At 40.8% G+C, this 19113-nt stretch overlaps 1 protein-coding gene across 1 annotated transcript; it reads left to right on the forward strand.

Annotated features, from left to right (window-relative positions):
- The first annotated feature begins 484 nt into the window (after positions 1-484).
- On the forward strand, positions 485-18157 carry elac2 (elaC ribonuclease Z 2). Its single transcript, XM_085455014.1, has 24 exons — positions 485-1041; positions 3525-3575; positions 3669-3739; positions 4912-4976; positions 5080-5137; positions 5208-5276; positions 5382-5486; positions 5817-5872; positions 5968-6026; positions 6287-6359; positions 6440-6552; positions 7518-7616; positions 7697-7835; positions 8066-8151; positions 8464-8585; positions 9774-9870; positions 11505-11643; positions 11728-11766; positions 12002-12111; positions 14220-14319; positions 14410-14530; positions 14999-15077; positions 15414-15558; positions 17714-18157. The coding sequence occupies exons 1-24, from the start codon at positions 719-721 to the stop codon at positions 17954-17956; spliced, it is 2562 nt and encodes an 853-aa protein (XP_085311140.1). The 5' UTR covers positions 485-718; the 3' UTR covers positions 17957-18157.
- The last annotated feature ends 956 nt before the right edge of the window (positions 18158-19113 follow it).

The following is a 19113-nucleotide window of genomic DNA, read 5'->3' on the forward strand; positions in this document are numbered from 1 at the left end:
GTATGGATTGCTCATATTTCAGTGGTAGATTAACTGATGCAAGATCTCCAGGGCTGAAAGTGTTGCAGTGATTTTTTTTTTTTTCTTGGTCACTTTGGGAACATAACCAGGTCGCATGCAGATAATCAGATATCAGCAAAGTATCAGGAACCCTGAAACCCATATTGTGTGTAGTTTATATTATGTAACATGAGCTTTATGTAAAAGTTTAATAATAATTGTGTATTAATAACACTGATAATAAACTAAAATCAATATAATCTAAAAATTGCTTACATGCACTAAATTTAGTGATTCTGTTTTTTTTATATATATAATTTTCGGTTTTTAAAGAGCTAACCACGTGTAATTTAACGTTTAGGCGTTTTATTTTGAAGTACTTTGTTTACGTTAAGCACATCTTCAAGAAGAGGCTCTGTTCCCGCCTCTGTCTCTGAAAACCCCGCTCTGATTGGTCCACATCTCTGCCAAACAATCTCGGAAACCAATCGGCATAAAGAACGGACAACGTCATCACTAGATGCCGGAAAAAAGTTGTCACATGTGTTATATACGGTGTCAACCAACTTGGTAGCCCTTGTGGAATGAGCGGAGACCGTCTGTGGGGCAATTAATCGATCAGAAAGAAGACAGTAATGTTTAAGTAAGACTAACTCAGCGCGTTTACATGTGATTAATCGGTACGCTGTGGTTTGAATGACTGCGGGAGACGATTAGCATGAACAGGCTCCATGTGAGGCTCTGGCACTTCACGTCGCTGTTTGTGAACGGCAGGACTCTCCCTGCTCCTGTCCGCTGCGATTCTTCTCTCCATCGGTCTGTTTTTCAGCTTTTTCGGACCATGGCCACCACTACCACTAACAACAAAAACAATTTACCGAAGAAAGCCAAGCAGAAGGAGCCGCTGCGCAGAGTGAAAACCAAAGAGAACCGCAGCAAGCGAGGAGACGTTCACGGACCGTCCACTGTGTACCTGCAGGTGGTCGGAGCTGGAAGCAGAGATAATGCTGCGTCAGTTTACGTATTCTCCGAGTTCAACAGGTACGTCTGAAGGCACTTTGGAGCACATTGTTTGTGCTGTTGTATGTTAGAAAAAACTTGACTTTTTAATGTACCCCACTGTAAGCACACTTGCAAAAATAGCAGGCATTAACAGCAGGTCAAAGCGATCCTGGGCTCCACTTTACTGCAGTGATGCAGAGAAAGCTACACTTTTCACTTCTGGTATTTCACAGGTTGTGGGTCCTCGAGTCCTCACCTCATATCTCAGTTCTCCTCAGGAGAGGAGTCGAGACAGGTGTTTAACAAAATGAGACATCCTTTACTTGAAACTTTACTCGCCTTCGCACCTAAACGAACTTGAGTGTCATCCCATTCTTAATCCTTAGGGTTTAAGCTAATGTCAGCCCAACATTTGCAGCGGTAGCAGCTTCAATTCTTCTGGGAAGGCTTTCCACAGGTTTGGGAGTGTTTATAGGAATTTCTGACCAGTCTTTCAGAAGTGCATTTGTGAGGTCAGACATGGCTCCCACAGACCATTTGTATTTAATGGATTAATTGTAAGTTTATGAGATTGCATCAGTTTGTTGGAAGACATGAATACACACTAATCAGTGTATATTTATCAAGTGGCTTTACTGTCATTCTAACCATGTGCAGTGGTACAGTACACAGTGAAATGAGACAGCGTCCCTCCATGACCATGGTGCTACATATAACAGACAATCAACGGGGGGGGGGGGTTTGCACACAAGTGCAAGTGTGCAACAACCCCCCCCCCCCCCCCCCAAACAAACAGTGCAACACCAGACAGAACAGAACGATAAGACACAAAATAGTGCGATAGAAAAGTGCAACAATGACGACCTCCACAGATGATCCATCAGTGTTAAGTGGACAGTGATCTCTCTGTGCTCTCCTGAAGTCATCAATCATCTCTTTTGTTTTGTCCACGTTCAGAGACAGGCTGTTGACTCTACACCAGTCCATTAGCTGTTGCACCTCCTCTCTGTATGCTGATTTGTCGTTCTTGCTGATGAGACCCACCACAGTCATGTCATCTGCAAACTTGATGATGTGGTTCGAATTGTGCATTGCTGCACAGTCGTGAGTCAGCAGCGTGAACAGTAGTGGGCTGAGCGCACAGCCCTCCAGTGCTCAGTGCGGTGGTGTTGGAGATGCTTTTACCGATCCGAACTGTCTGAGGTCTCTCCGTCAGAAAGTCCAGGATCCATTTGCAGAGGGAGGTTTTCAGGCCCTGTAGGCTCAGTTTTCCAATCAGGTGTTGTACATATGTGTCTTTATCATCCAGGTGGTTGAGGGCAAGATCTACGGTGCTCTGCACATTCTCTGAGTACTCTCCCAGGAATGTTATCTGGACTAGCAGCTTTCCGTGGGTTAACTCTGCAAGGGGTTTTTCTCACGTTAGCCAAGGTCGAGATGATTTCCTCACCAACACGTCATTCTGAGCAGGAGGGAGGGGAAGCGTCACCATAGCAGGCAGGTGTCGTCTACCTGTAGTTGATGATGGCCGCAAACTGGCCGTTGGTGATTTATGAGTGCTATATTCTGTTTTTCTATTAAATAACCTTAAAAAAGACCGTGTGGTCAGGTGCCTCCTCAGTACTCATTTGGGTTTCCAGGTCTGCCTGACAGACTTCTTTGAGATCTCATCCAGCATCCAAGTGTCCAAAACTGCCTCAGATCAGACGCTAGAACCACAAAGTCAATCACTGACCTTCTCATAGACAGGATAAAAGATGAACATAGAACATTAAACCTGCCTTTGGCAGGGGGAGTGGGGCGCTCCCTTTGTTCGGTGACCTCCGGACACATTTTGCTGACTGGTTTTGAGGCTAAACATGTCTGTTGTGGTTATTACTGGAGGCAGAAAGATGTTTCTCCACAGTGTCCTCCTTGATGAGGGTTAGCCAAGTCTTTAGCCAATCAGCATGAGACATCCCTGGTTTCTCACGCAGCTCCTGTAATTTCTCATACAGTATCTGGCTCAGTGATGATATTTTAGAACTTTTCACTCCCTTTCAAAGACCTGTTTGAGGGTTAAAGTTAGGTGCAGGTAAGGGTAACGGTTTGGGACTGTTTTGATTTGACAAAGCTGGAAATGCATTGATATTAGTAAGTGTCCCAGTGTGAGTGTATGTGGAGCAGGCTGTAGTTACTTTATGGTAACCTCTGATAGCAAAAACTAACTTTAAACCTTTGACTGCACTTACTCAGGTCCTCAGCAGCACACACACCTAGTTTTACGCAGCTTGGCGTAGGCGAAGAAAAGGCTTCTCAACATGATAATAAGATGCTTTGGACAGTTTGGCATAAAACAAAAAATAGGAACTTTGACACAATCTGTGGAGCATAATGCAGCAACAGGAATGATCATGATAATAATCTTTCTTGCCCTTAAAATCCTGAGACCAATCGCCTGGTGTAATTCAGAGGTTCTGATCGCAGCTCGCCCAACGCTTTCTGAAATACACCTATGCAAAACAAACCTCTCTCTGCTGCAGGTACCTGTTCAACTGTGGTGAAGGAACGCAGAGGCTCATGCAGGAACACAAGTAAGCTGGTGATGCCACAGCAGCGTTAAGATTTCAGTCTGTCTGGTGGTTTAAAAACAGCATGAACATGATCGTCATGTTTTCCTGTGGCAGGCTGAAAGCTGCTCGCTTGGACAACATCTTCCTGACCAGACTGAGCTGGGAGAACGTGGGAGGCTTGTCAGGTCAGTGAACACAGGTTCATGTTAATCCCTGTCATCACACTGGTGCTCCACACTAACACCAGGTATATATTACAGAGCTGAAGTCACATACATGACAGTAATATTCAGCATTAATGGAAATAAAATGTTTTCATCACCAGTATTCATCAGTTTGTGTCTTTCTGCATTATTTACAACAGGGAGGTTCTAAAAGCACAACTTGATTAGTGACATATTTTGTGAAATATATGCATTCATGAAAATGCCAGTTGAAGCTGAGGACAGTTTCATAACTGTGGATGGAGCCAAATACACTGAAATAACAATCCAACCCAGGCGGAGGTCTGCCTCTCACCTCAACCTGCAGAATTTTGTGCTTCGTGCTGTTGCAGCTCAGTTTGATTTATGCAGCAACAGTCGTCTCAAGGTGTTTTATATTTTAAGATGAAAACTTTAGGAACTGCAACAATGTCACGGCCCCTTATGGGCAAGTACTTGGCAACTGTGGGATTCAATTCAATGTATACAGCACCAAATCACAACAATACTCGCCTCAAGGCACTTTATATTGTAAGGCAGACCCTGCAATAATACATGCAGAGAAAAATCCAACAAAACTCCCTTTTAACAGGAAGAAACCTCCAGCAGAGCAGGTTCATCCCTTTGACACCTGGACAAAGAGATGAACCCTTAATCCCTTTAAACATGAAGAGACCTCCTTTTGTTTCCACTGGTTGCGTCTTAATCATTTGCCTTAAACCCACGCTGGTTGCAGAAGTGAAGGCTTTGAAAATTGACTGACTCCCACACGAAGACCTGGAATAAACTACAGCTCTTGTAGCCGAGATTTATTACGGTGGTTGGAATTATATATGCACAGTTCAAGAATAAAACATAGAAAAGAGCAGAATATGACCCTTTAAACGTGACCTGCTTTACTTTGATTGTTAATTGCACATAATTTGAAATAATTTCTGAATGTACAGGTCAATTTTTTATTTTTTTAAACTTGTTATTTTCAGTTTTATATGAAAATAATATTCGTGCACCCTTAGATGATTTATGTCTATATTCTGTATAAGTAGAGCCATTACACAGAATAGCTATTTGATTTTGGTTAATTTCAGTATATTAAACATTCTTATATCTCTTTGTTCTGTAATAATATTCATCTGTGTCTCGTCTCGTTGCAGGGATGATATTAACCTTGAAGGACACCGGCGTCCCTGAGTGTGTTCTCTCTGGACCTCCACAGCTGGTGAGAAGCTGGATCAAACAGTGCAAACACGCCTTGAGGAGCTTTTAATGTGAAAGGATTCACTTTACATCTGCTCTCTTCCTTTTTTTTTTTCTAATCACAGGAGAATTATCTGAATGCCATCAAGTCTTTCTCTGGACCACTGGAGGACATCAAGCTGTGTATGTTGAACTTGAGACAAATGCATTATTCTTGTGTTACGTCTGTGTGATATTCACTGTGTCGTCCCAGCGGTCCGACCGTACACTGAGGAGACGTACTCCGATGACACCATGACGGTTTATCAGGTGCCGATATTCGGTGGGTTTGTTTCCTGATTATTATTTTTTTATTCCTTAACCTCAGGAAGGAGTTTGTTTGTCATCTAATCTTTTTTTTATTTTTTTTATGCCGTCGTCTCTGCAGCAAAGTCGAGGGACAATGACAGAAATCGCTCCCACAGGTCTGGTAGGAACAGCCCCACTCAGGCGACTCCACAGAAAGCCGACGTTAGCAGTGCAGACGATCCAGGTGAGTCAGAGCAGGCTAGACTAGACATGCAGTATTATACAGATAAGATTCATTTGACCACCTGAGGTTGGAGCATTCAAATAAAACAGAAAGCCAGCACAAAAACAAAATCAAATTTAAAAATTATTAATAATCATTTAAAATAAATCGGCGTCATTAGATTTGGAAATAATTTTAAGCGTAGCTACAATGTGGGATCTTAAGCTTTAGGCTTCATGCCGTCTTCTGTCAGGACTGAGGTGTGAATAAAAGTGTAATAGGCCGACTGTGGCTGCGTGTCTTTGGTAATAAAATGAACAAACTGAGTGCAACAATCGCTTCAAATTTTAGGTGAAAGGCGAACAGCAGCGAGAGATTCCTCTCTGGTGGTTGCCTTTGCCTGCAAGGTAGGACGCCGTGAAAATACGTCCATCCTGTGACGTGCAAATTGAAGCTTATTGTATCTGACAGTTTGCTTTTTACCTGTCTGACACTTTTACAGCTTCACCCAAAGAAGGGCAACTTCTTAGTTGCTCAAGCCAAAGAGCTCGGGCTGCCCGTGTAAGTGGAATCACTGTTATGTTCTTTCCAAGTTAACATGAGGTCCAGTTGTCTTATCAATGTGGACTTTTTGTTTTCCTAATGTTTAAAAGCTTTGTACTCAGTTGGCTGAGGATTTGGCAGACACTGGTGTGCACAAATTATACTTTACATGAAACAATTCTTGTCTATAAAAAGCTTTGCAGTAGCAAAATATTAGTTTTAGTTTTGCTTCATTTTCAGTCTGATTTGAACTGTTTCCTGATCTTTCCTCCTTTAAGGGGCACAGCTGCTATTGGTCCCATCATTGCAGCTCTGAAAGACGGGAAAAGTATCGTGCATGAAGGAAAAGAGGTGAAGACTCTGTTTTCTTTTCGTTCAGGCTGCAGCTCTAAGCTGGACTTGCTCACATTTCTGTCGCTGCTGGTTTTCAGATCCGACCCGAGCAGGTCTGCACTCCTACTGATCCAGGACCAGTCTTTATTATGGTCGAGTGTCCGTCTGAAGAATTTCTTGGAGCTCTTTGCACCAATCAGCAGCTTGGAAGGTAATAGTTTAGCTGCCAGTCACATTTGTTTTTCCAGCGCTATTTTAATTATTATTTTAATAAAATCATGCTGTTCTCAGATAAAACAAATGATGAAAGTGATCAAAAATGTTTTGGGTTTTAACATTTAGGTGTTTGCGGTTTTTCTTTCTAGTGGATAGTTTAACTATTTGTCTTTTCCAGTGCAAAACAAGTTGATCTATGATTTTTTTTTTATTAATTTATTAATGTGCTGATTTATCTTCATTCATTTGCAACATAATGGTGTTTTCCTGGATACAGACCAAGCAGAATTAGCATTGGAGAAGTTCCTTCAGTTCATATATCTGATGTATATTTATCATAAAGATTTAACTTGACAGGAGATGCATTAATGAGTCACAGTGTATTAGTGTGAGCTATGGTACAAACTCATAAAACTGAGATTTCAGTTTTGCAGGTCGTTGTCTTGTTCGTTTATCTCATGTTATAAACTTTTAAATAGGTCATAAAGTTTTGATATGTCTTTTTTTTCCCTCTTAGTTATCATGATGTCATAAAAGTGTCCTGTTCAGATTAACTCAGTTCTACAAAAAACCTGATAACATGAGAGCTTGTAGGACCTTGAAACTTTTCTTTTTTTGAATTAAAGGAAACTGTATCCTGGTAGAAACTAATTCCCCCACATCAGGCTACGTAGAGTCAAAGAGTCACAATTTGCAGTTTTCTTGCTCTGGAAGACCTGATATGTGCACATGACGCACTTAGATGAAAATAGTTTAGCGAAGCAACACTGCCACACGTGATGAAACGGTGCTACTGTAGCCTTTGTGCATTTAGTGCCTGTGTGGTGTTTAACTTGACAACGATAACCAGTTATTGTGTGTAAGTTTGACCCAGTGCTTCTTTCTGTGCTGTGGCAGGAAGTGTGGTTCTTATAAATATTCTCTAGAAGTGTCTAAAGTTGAGGTTGTCACCCCCTCCAGATACCAGACAGGTGGGACGGAGGACCCTGCTGCGTTGGTGGTCCACATGACTCCAGAGTCTGTTTTGAAAACAGACCAATACAAGAAGTGGATGGAGAGGTTTGCAGTTTCTCTCTCTGTCTGAAAACTTTTTGCCACAGCATTTTGTCCACCGAGCACTCAGTGGTTTGTTTCTGCAGGTTTCCATCTACGACAGAACACCTGATCCTTAATGAACACGCGTGCACGATCCACAACATCAGAAGTCACAAGATTCAGGCCCAGCTCAACATGATCCACCCAGAAATCTTCCCACAACTGAAAGCTTACAAAGCAAAGGCAAGGCTGATGGACAGAAGAAACATTTCGGTGTTCACTGCAACGTTCCCTTTCAAACGGGGAAGTTTGACCTTACACCTTTTACAATAGACTAATCCCTGCATGCATTTAAACTCGACTTGTACTGTGCTGAAAAAGCACATTGTTTTATACACTGAGAGTGAGAAGCGCAGCTCCCAAACTGCATGTAAGAAAACATCAAAAAACTCTTATTTTTTGGTTTCCTGTAGGAGCCTCAGGCGGCCTTACACATCCCGAACGTCAGAGCGGAGTGTCTGCTCAAGTTCCAGCTCAGACCTGTAATGGAGTGGCAAAGGTTAGTTTGTCCTTCAATCCCTCCAATTTAGCCATCGTTACTTTGCAGCTCCGAGCGCCGGCTTGTCATAGAAAACGATCTGCGCTGGACCAGCCCCTCTCAACTGCTTTCTTCTCTCCTCGTCTTTTTTTAACCTCATCTTACAAGTGTCAGGGTTTTATTTTTATTTTTTCCTACATTGTTTCTGTCAAGTACTGTAGAGGCGCATCAACGTCAGATGTAGGGAGAGGGAAAAAAACCCACTGCTTTTTCCCCAGCAGTGTTTTTGCAGGCAGTGGTGTGTGTCTTTTTCACTCTTGTCTCATTTGTTAGAGATGCCATCCCCTCCTGCAACTCTGAGGAGTTTGTGAAAGAAGCTTCTGAGGTCCCAAACTTTCTGGCAGAAGTGGACAAGTGCAGGAAGATTTGCTCCGCTGGCTCTGCAGAGCTTTCCGGTCAGTTATGGAAACTAGCACCCGCTCAAAAAGTGTTGGATTCACTCAAGCATGGTCTATCTACAGTGCCCTATTTTTGTCTTTATCTGTATTAAGTTCATTAATATCACAAGAAATTATATGAACAACTGAAAGAGTGTAGCTTGAAGCTACAGCTTAAGTAATACAGCAGTCAGAATGTAAGGAAAATTAAATCGACTGCAATTTTAGCTTCTGATTTAAATAAAAGATGGATATGGATGAACTGTGTCGAGACCATCATCACACTATACATTTAGCACAATCCTGAGTAATCATGTTATTTCTATGCTGTAATTTAAAAACAAGTTTTAATTAAATTTGTTTTTATTATTCCTCATTTTAAACAGCTCATAAATATTACGTTTGGATTTCAGTGAGTTTAATCCAATAAATTATGGATTTGTTGACTCTCAGTAGGTTTTCTTTGTTATCACTCATATTTAGTTTTATGTTTTGGGAGTAAAAGATCGAGTTGATGTTTGGTTTGTGTTTCCTCACAGCTCTATACAGTCATACGTGGAGCAGCAAGTCAATAATATAAAATGCTTAGTGATTTTTGTCATAAGAAGTCTTCAAATTAAAACAGTGTTGCAGTTTAGACCTTTTGTTTGATACTTTATATTTAATTTCCAGGTTAATTTGTTATTAACACTAACTGGAAAACATTTTGCTTGAAGGATTATGGCAGTTTTAACGTAACTTTTTCTTTGGTTATTTAATGAGTGGTTTTCCGATTTTAATACATTTAGTTTTTCCAAGGTGAGGAGATCATTTGTTAGACTCAAACCAGTCAGTAGTTTACTTTCCAGAGTATCCAAACACTGCTTTGGATAAATGCACTCCATTGACTTATGTAATGTAAACAATAGTGGTCCAAGAAGTGAACCCTGTGGCACCCCACAAGTTACCTTTTAATAAACTAGAATCTGTATTATTTATATGTGCATACTGATACCTGTCATCCAAATATTGAATTAGCCAGTGATAGGCAAGCTTCTGATGCCATACCTGTCTCATTTACTTAAAAGCAACGTCTGATCATCCAACACCTTTTTTAGATCCTGAAGTATTCCCCCGGTGTGCTTCTTTCTCTGTTGCATTAGTAATGTGTTTTTGTTTGTCGACCTCACTCATCGTGCATGTATGGTTGTGTTGTTTTTGTTGCAGGTCAAGGAGGAAAATACCCAGAGGTGGTTTTCTTGGGAACTGGGTCAGCTCTTCCGATGAAGATCAGGAATGTCAGCGGCACTTTAGTTAATATCAGGTAACATCTCTCAGGACAGGCAGTGTAGCTCACCGCTGGTGTCAACATTGAAATAAAAATTGATTTAGAATTTCAAGACTATTACGTAAGAAAGAGGAAAATCATCTTTTTATCAAGAACCAACATTTTAATGAGATTGCATATGTTGCTTTTATTTTGGTCGGTCAAAACAGGAAGCCAAAGAGAAGCTTCGATCGTCTCTTAATCCTGTGAGATCCTTAATTGATGTTCATGTTTGACTCAGTGTTACAGAGGAACTGCTAAAATGACTCAAACACATTTAAAACTTTTGGCTCTCAGTGAAAAGTGAGTCTGACTTGTACAATCAAATATCTGTTGTCAACGAACAGCCCGGCCGTCTGAGAGCGTCTCATTGTTTCCACAGACTGAAGCTTTTATCTGCAGTACAGAGGATATTATTCACTGTGTCTCCAAGCACCTAATGCAGTATATGACCTAAACCTAGACTAGATATTGCACAAGTTTCTTTTTGTTTCATATTGGCAATAGTATGCTGCCGTAGATAACAAAAGGGCTGAATTTTAAATTGAAGCTGTTGCCTCAGTTCTTTGTTCTCACGTCTCACTGCTTTCCTGGGGAGTTTGGGTGACTTCTGGTCTTCTTTTTTTAATCAATTCCACTTTTCCCACCCTGTCAAAGTCATTCTGTAGTCATCACTCTGATCCTTTCATTAAAGCTCACTGCTATTCTGACATTTAGATTCATAGACAGCCATCTGTGCATCCTCCTCCACCATCCAAACTCAAGACATTACATCTGACTTCAGATGATCTCTCAGTATTTTATTATTCTTTTGTGTTTAGCTTAGGAAAGGTCATTGCATCTTACAGTATGTGTGGTGGTATTTAAACACAGAGAGGTGGGAGGTATTCCCACAGAGATCAAAGATGTTTGATGTCCAAAGTGGGAATTAAGCGATTTTTGAGTGGGTGGAAAGGTGGAGGTGACGGAGAACATGAAAGGATTGGCACATAAACTACAAGATGCTCTAAAACAGCTTACAAAGTGGCTTTTCTCCATATGTATCTTCTTCTTCCAGCACACCACCGTAAAGAACATCCCTCTCCTGAAAGTTGCCAGATAATCAATGTTATTTACTTCCCCTGGTGGTCATGAAGGGAATAGACCTGAATAATGGCCTAAATTAAATATATTTAAAACCTAAATCTTTAAGCCATGTTGTTATTGCATCATTTTTCAGTGCACTGAGTTACCACTGTGTTTGGTCCAAATAAGAATAACAAAGTCTCATCTGTGATGTAAATTAGGTTCAAATGTTCCATTTTTAAAAAATCAGTTTTAGACAGTATCTCATTCAGCTGCAGGAATCTGCTGCTGCATCCTGGCAGGTGTTTTCATCGTTGTATACACCTGATGTATTCCCCATGTATCCTCAGTAGTGTTTAAACAGTGCTTCACTGTCTCTAGTCAATTTTAAGAGGCTTAAAAACTGATTAAAATGATTTCTTAGTGTAAATTTGTAAAACCTACAAAGGCGTCCTGTAATGAATAATGATGCGTGTGTGCTGAGAAGGCTGTACTCACCCACTGTTTGCAGTTTAGTGTTTGTCTGGGCGTGTTTCACATGCTTGTTTGTTTGTACTCGCATGAAGCCCGAGTCAGTCTTTGCTGCTGGACTGTGGAGAGGGAACCTTTGGTCAGCTCTGCAGACACTACGGGGACGACGTCGATGACGCTTTGTCCAAGATCGCCACGGTCTTCATCTCACACCTGCATGCTGACCATCACACAGTAAGCAGCCGTGCATCAGGTTTTAACTTGTAAAAACAAAGTTAGACTGCTCGACTTACTCTCGTTGTGATCTTTTTGTTTCAGGGGCTGGTGAAGCTGCTGTACCAGAGAGAAAGGGCACTGGTGAGTATTTGAAATACTGTTTCTTTTTTCTGGATTGAAGTGAAAACTCAAGACATGAAAGGTTGGTTAAAAATAGAAACCTCTGATATATACTGTGTGAATGTGTGTGTGAATGGATGGATGACTGGATGTGTAAAGATAATACAGGCCATTTACCATTTATACTACCTCCTTGTTTTGTGTAAGGATCCCAAATAATGACATTCAGGGGTTTGTGTCACATCTATACCTCCAGGCAACTTTGGGAAAGCCATTTAGCCCGATTTTCCTGGTTGCTCCGGTTCAGATCATGACCTGGCTCAACCAGTACCACGACTACTGCGAGGAGATTCTCAGTCACATCAAGTATGTGGACACAAAAACATCTTAACTCATTAGGACACACTCCACCTCCATGCTCCATGAGTACTGGATTAGTTAAGCTGAACTGTTTTTTTGTCTGTTACTGAACAGTTTCATTGTGTCTTTGCATTTATAATAATGTGAAATTAATAGTAAAACCAAAGCACAATTGCATTTATGTATATTATACCACTTGCACTACATTATTTGTGTGTACTGGGCAAAGAAAGAAGTCTGTTTGGTGTATTTTTGACAAATACAGTTGGCGTTATGTTATCAGCAACTTTCAGGGGTTTTAATTTTGTTTCTTCTGATTGGTTGAAAAGTGTTTGAGCTGTTCAGAGTAGCTGGAAAGATTCCTAAACTATATAAATCATGTAATTACATGCAGTACGTTTAGGGAGCTAATTCTTGTCATTGATGTTTCATAGACCAGTGTTTCCCAACCTTTTGGAGCCACGGCACATGTTTCACATCAGAAAGATCACACGTCACACCAACAAACACAAATGTCACAAAAAGCATATTGATCATTTTCCCTTGCGCACCAGGTATAGCGGTATATTGTCCGCAGTATACTTCTTTTGCTTTCTTCTGACCACTAATCATGCTAGGGCCTTCATCTGGGTCAGTTTTCTCCAGGACCAGGTCAGACTGGATACTTTTATTTTCAAATATGTATCTATTGCTGTTACGCGCTGCGTTATCTAACTCGCAGCTTGACTATTATGTCATTTCTTCTTCGTTTTCTTCTGTTTTACTGGCACTTGGCAACCCATTTAATTAGAGCAGGTAGTTGTACTGCCCTCTAGTGGAAGAGAATGTAACTGCTCTGCCTGTTACTCAGGCTGGTCGTTTAGAGTACTAACCAGGTGGAACCAGATAATCTTCCACGACACACCTATGTGCCGTGGCACAGTGGTTGGGAAACACTGTCATAGACTACTATTAAATACTTAACAACATATCATTAATAATAATAATGATGTTTATTTGTGCTGCACATATCAAAACCAGTATTATAAGAAACACAGAATAAAGAACAAAGGACTGTCTGACCTTCTTTAAATGTTTCTCAAAGGTCAGACTAAACTAACGGTTCTAACAGGTGATGTCATGAATGGATAAAGGGCTTAGGGAAGACTGAATACCTGGAGCTTCCCTGAACCAGTGATGAGAATTTCTGTTTTATTTGAGTTTAAAAATCGAAAAAGGGGCAGGTCTGTAATTGAAGAATCCACTTGTACAGTTAAATTTACAAGTATGTTGTTGTTTTTTTACTTTATAGAAATATATGACATAGAAAATACGAGTTTTGAGAAATGCTTATGGAGTAACTCAGTAAACTAAATTACTAGAACTATAGCAGCAGGAGGTCTTTCAGCCTTTAAGTTGCATTGACTGAAACCATGAACAGGATAACAGATGAGCATAGACACTGTGCTCACTGGTTTCGAATCATCATCAGCTGTGTTTTGGCTGTCATCGTGTAGTTATTTACATATTTGGGTAAGAGATCCTTGGCAGTTAGATCAGACTTCAGAAAAACCTACAAGCCTGTTTTGTTTTTTTGTTTGTTTGTTTGTTTGTTTGTTGTTTTTTGTTTTTTGTCTGAACCAAGTAGCAAGTCATAATATTAATCATATAATTCCTAAAGGCACCAACAGTTAAAAACATGTCGGAGAGGCGTAGAGCTGCCTGTGTTGGGACCGATCAGTTGGCTCAGGAATACAAATGAATTCTTGTAGATTTGCTATGAAGGGAGAAACTCGTCCATAGAAGCAAAAACACATTTGCAGACTGCAAACATGACCAACTAAATGTTGGCCTTTAACATGGGAGTCTATGGGGATTGACTTGCTTTTGGAGGCAGTCTCAAGTGGCCAAAACAGGAACTGCACTTTGGCTTTATGTTACATTAGACCACTGGAATTAACTTAATGTAAGTCATCTCTCTGTTAATTTCCTGCACCAGGTCCTTGTGATATCAGTTTCTGTATTTAGTGAAGACACCCTTCACACTAATCATGCACGCACTTGTCTGTGCTTAAAGGTGAAACGGTCAGTTTCAGTGCGTCGTTTCTCTGAAGGATGTCTGATTTGTTTTTCAGCCTCATCCCCAATAAATTTCTGTGTGACACCGTCGAGGTTCCCAAACAGAGGACGAAGTCATTCATCCAAGCGATGCTGAAGAAGAACAACCTGCAGCGGGTCAGCAGCCGTTTGAACGTCACGTGTTTTTTTTTATTTATTGAAGCCTTTTTAAAGTGACTCATCGTTTTATTCCTGTGTGTCTCACAGTTCCACACATGTTTAGTGCGTCACTGCAAGAATGCCTTTGCCTGCAGCTTCACTCACCAGGCAGGCTGGAAGCTGGCCTTTTCTGGAGACACCATGCCCTGCGACGCATTCGTACACATCGGTTAGTCCTACTCAGACTGATTAAAGTCCATACGTTACCCAAGTGTATCTAGGCAGAAGCACATAATAGCAAATTGAGCGTCCGCTTTCGATATTACAGTGATTCATATAAGGTCATCTTGACTCTAGCTCGACTACACGGGTTGTTTTGAATAATTTATCCGATATTTCTTAATGCTCTCAATCACTCTTGTAGCTGGCAGCCTCTTCTAATGGTTCCTCTGGGATCCCTCTTCATTGACTCTTCTTAAATTGCTTGACTGGATTCTGTCCAAGCAAAGCCTCCCAGAGACAGCCAGTGTTTCCCAAGTCTGTTCATTATAGATGGCTCAGCTCACCGGACAAACAGGGCATGCGGATTCTTGATCACACTGACCACCTGATTGATTTCCTGTGGGACGGGAAGAAGCTCTAAGTGCTTCCCTCTGATTTGGGCTTCTCAATCTCATTCTTTCTTTTTTTAACCCAGGAAAAAATGCGACCTTACTAATCCACGAGGCCACGCTGGAGGATGAGCTAGAGGAGGAAGCTGTAGAGAAAAGGCATAGGTGAGTGAAACAAACTGTGTGGCTCTGCAGGTACTTTAAGGTGATTTAATGAAGGAAATGAAGGAAATGTTGGAGGAGGAAAAACAAGCAGGTGGAGCTCCGTGTCAGCTAGCAAAGAGCTCTCTTCACTTGCTGATTGAGGCAGCCGTTATGTTCTGAGTGCATTGTTAAATCTCTTCATTCTCCGCACATATTGATATTGATTTTTGTTCCTTTTTTACGGCGCCACTGTGAGTGTCTGTCTTCACAAAAGCGCGTTTTTATGTCTTTAGAAAACAACGTTCCCATCGAAGAGCGACGTAAATCTGTGACTTTATGACTGATCTTTTCTCACAGTACAACCTCCCAGGCCATCGGTATCGGCATGAAGATGAACGCCGACTTCATCATGCTCAACCACTTCAGCCAGCGCTACGCTAAGATCCCTCTCTTCAGCGAAGACTTCAACGACAGGGTGGGAATATCCTTCGACCACATGAGAGTAAGTCTCAGTGCAGCTGTGTCTGATTTCTTTGACAAATAATGTCTCACTGGATTTGACAGCTGGTTTCCAGATATCCTGTTGCACTTGAAGGCATCACGGGGACACTGCGTGAAACATGGTCCACAGACGTGTGCAGATGGAGGCTCTCTTAATGATCACACAATCCTGAAAGTTTTAATGCTATAGTGTTGCAGACAGGGGTCCCCATGGAGTTAAACTTGGAAAGTTCGACTCGTTTCATTTCAGCCGAGCTTCAGTTGAAATTTCTCGGCTCTGCTTTCAGAAATGAACTTTTCTCCAATTCATCCACAGCTTCAGCAGCAGGGTCCATTTATGCGTTCCTAGAGAAGGTTTTGCACATTTATATACAACAAGAGCAAGAACTTCAAACAATAGTATATTAATACTTTTAGAAATAACATTTTTTTAAGGTTTTAAGGACATCTCTACATTTCAGTGAAGCTTAGTTCCTTGGCTTTCCTCTATGATGAGCCCTGCCTTCATGTTTGCTTGGCAGAGATCGGCAGTCATGGACTGATTTTCTTTGCTAATTAACTTTACCTACTCTAACTACTATATCATCTGCTTGGCATCTCCTTCAACTCCACTTTAAAGTTCATGGTGACTTTAATATGTAACTTTAATATCTTTAGATACTTTCAAAAGTATCAACATCTTGTTTTTTACATTTTGCTTCATCTGATTTTTTTCCCGTCCGTCTAAATAAGAAAATTAAAGAACAACATTGTGTCCGGACAGGGTTAATCTCTTTATTCAGTACGGTGGTCCCTCACTATAACGCGGTTCACCTTTCGCGGGCTCCCAGTTTTGCAGATTTTTTTTGTGCACAATTTTGCATGCTTTTGTTTTTCTTTTTTCTTTTTTAACAGCGCATTGTGTTCTGCATCCTAATTGGCTGTAGAGCATGTCAATCAGTCTCCTCCATGTCATGTCTCCTGTACAGTACAGAATGCGTTCAGCTTGTCACATTTACATAAAAAAAGAACATTACGCTGGATACCAACATCATCCGCATCAAAGCTAAAAAGCTTTATGAAACTTGAGCTGACAGCGAGGAGCAGGATGCTGCGGAGTCCAGGCCATCGACGAGTGCTTTTAATGCCAGCAAGGGCTGGTTTGACAAATTTCAGAAGTGCTTTGGACTTAGAAGTGTTTGACTGCATGCACCGCCTCTGCGGATACCTCTAGAGCAGAGGCATAGGTGAACAACAAATTTAAAGCGATCATCAAGAAAGGGAGATATAAGCCTGAACAAGTTTTCAGTATGGCTGAGACAGGCTTATTTTGGAAACGAATGCCCTCTCGCACCTTTATAATTCAGGACGAAGCCAAAGCCCCAGGAGTCAAGGCCCAAAAAGATTACGTGACTCTGGTTATCTGTGTAAAATGCCGCGGGCTTTATGATAAAACCGGCGCTTATTTATAGATCAAAAAATCCTAAAAAAACAAACTTTGAGTGTGAAAATGTTCACGCCTGTCTGAGAAAAGTGTGTAGTGAGAGGTTTTACAGCCTTAAAGCATCTGTAATAATTGTAAAAAATAAAGCTGACTACTTTGCGGGTTATTTTTAGAACATAACTCCCGCAATTAACGAGGGAGCACAGTATTAACAAAACATGTATGTAAAAACAGGAAGCTGGGACTAAACCTGGACCTTAGTGGAGGCTGAGTACTTTCTCCCTATGTATGACTGACATGATAAACTTCTGGCTCCTCAGCCTTGCTCATTAGTGATTGTAAGACAGCATACATTACCAGTAAGACTAAACCAAAGCACGAGAAATGACAAATTAGTATTTAAGTTTGATGAAATATCTCCAGTTAAAGGCACATTTAGAAACGGTTTTTCAGCTGTTTCTTAATCTAAATGTTAGCAGAAATGCTAGTAGTTGGATGGGGATTGCTGCAACTTCCAAGACAAGATTTTCCATTTTTTGTAACATAAACTACCAACGACAAACATTTATACAAGAATAACAAGGAAATTATACTGTATATAAAACATTTACTGTAAAGAGTATAAATAAGGATAAAAAGAGCTAAATGATAAAAAAAAAAAGTCTAAATGGAATAGTTCTGAATGCTTTCATTTAAATATTGTGGCAATTTCCTTTATTTCATCTACTCACAGATTCGTTTTGATGACTCCAAAATCATCCCCAAACTCATTCCTGCACTGAAAACCCTGTTTGCCGAGGAGCTCGGCGAGATGGAGGAGAGGAGGGAGAGGAGGGAGATGAGATATCCAAGAGGAAGCAGCTCTGAAGTGACCAGCGAGCATAAGACGGGAGCGCCGGACGTCGGCAGAGGTGCTAAAAGAGACCAGGAGGAAACGGCAGCACACGTAGAAACGAAGAGGCTGAAAACCAGCTGATTCCTCTCTTCCATTTAAACATGAGTTTTGAAAAAAAAGAAAGACTAGATGAATCCATCTTGAGTTATTTTATTTAAATGAGCTGGAGATTTTTATTTGACTTGTGTGGTCTGATTAAAGAAAATGCGCTTGTTGCATTAACTGTGCAGATCTGTGTTAAACGGAATAAAGCAAAGCTCGCCATGTGTCCTTCAACAGTGATTTGTAATCTGTTTCCTGCTGGGTGCCATTTCACTTGACGTCTAAATCTAAACTTTTAGAATAAAACTAGTTTAAATTTAGTTACATTCGCATAAAAATAGCAACAAATCTCTATAGTCTGTTCAGCTGAAGCTAATTTGTGGCAACATCCAGAGCTGAAAAATGAAGCTAAAGTGTAATTTGCATACATTATAGTTACTTTAATGTCAAAATGGAAGCTGATACCAAAACAGAGTCAATCCCCGTGGATGCCCATGTTTAATATTGCATTTACATTCTGAGTCTCTGTGGAGCGTTTCCCCTTCATAACAACTCATCCAGCTGGATTCTGTAGGGAGGGGTGTGGCCATGTTGATAAACAGGTGTGCTGACGTGGGCACCTGGAGCTTATCAGTGTCTCTGGATCACATCTGATGTGCTGTGCTACTTATGGTAGCATATGGTCAAAGTAACTATGCTAACCCTCCAAAATACAGTGGACGTTGTCACTGTAGCAGTTTCCATCCTTTATGTGATCTGTGGCTTTAAGGAATTCACCAGAAGAAGTTCATTTTTCTAATGTTTTCACATCTTGCAGCAGCTTATTTTTTCTGGTCTTTTACTGAATAATTTGATTTATGAACAAGCCACAGTCATACTGCACTTTTACTCCTGTTGAAGTCATTTATCACACACTGAAATGCCAAAAGGTGCAGATGTTCGGTGTCTTGCGCAAGAACACTTCAAAAGGCTGATTGGAGAAGCTGGGGATCAATGAACAGTACAATGTAATAGAAATAAATAGAAATGATTAGAAAGGCTTTAACAAAGAAATCCATTCTTTCAGCGTCAGATGATGTTTGAAAATTAATAAGATACCAGGATACTTTACGAGGGGTATGTTGAATATTTCCACACAGGTCCACATGGGGGCTTCAGTGAGCCATCAGAGCTTCGAGGTACCCGTTACTGTGGCC

This window comes from Copadichromis virginalis, linkage group LG4, assembly GCF_057382275.1.
Source record: "Copadichromis virginalis isolate Kocher_CV1m ecotype Utaka linkage group LG4, C_Virginalis_male_GT1.1, whole genome shotgun sequence".
NCBI lineage: Eukaryota > Metazoa > Chordata > Actinopteri > Cichliformes > Cichlidae > Copadichromis > Copadichromis virginalis.

Coding starts and splice junctions, on each gene's coding strand:
- elac2 (XM_085455014.1), top strand. CDS start 719: ATGAACAGGCTCCATGTGAGGCTCTGGCACTTCACGTCGCTGTTTGTG. Junction 5,277..5,381: donor TTATCAGGTGCCGATATTCG/GTGGGTTTGTTT, acceptor TCGTCTCTGCAG/CAAAGTCGAGGGACAATGAC. Junction 5,873..5,967: donor TGGTTGCCTTTGCCTGCAAG/GTAGGACGCCGT, acceptor ACACTTTTACAG/CTTCACCCAAAGAAGGGCAA.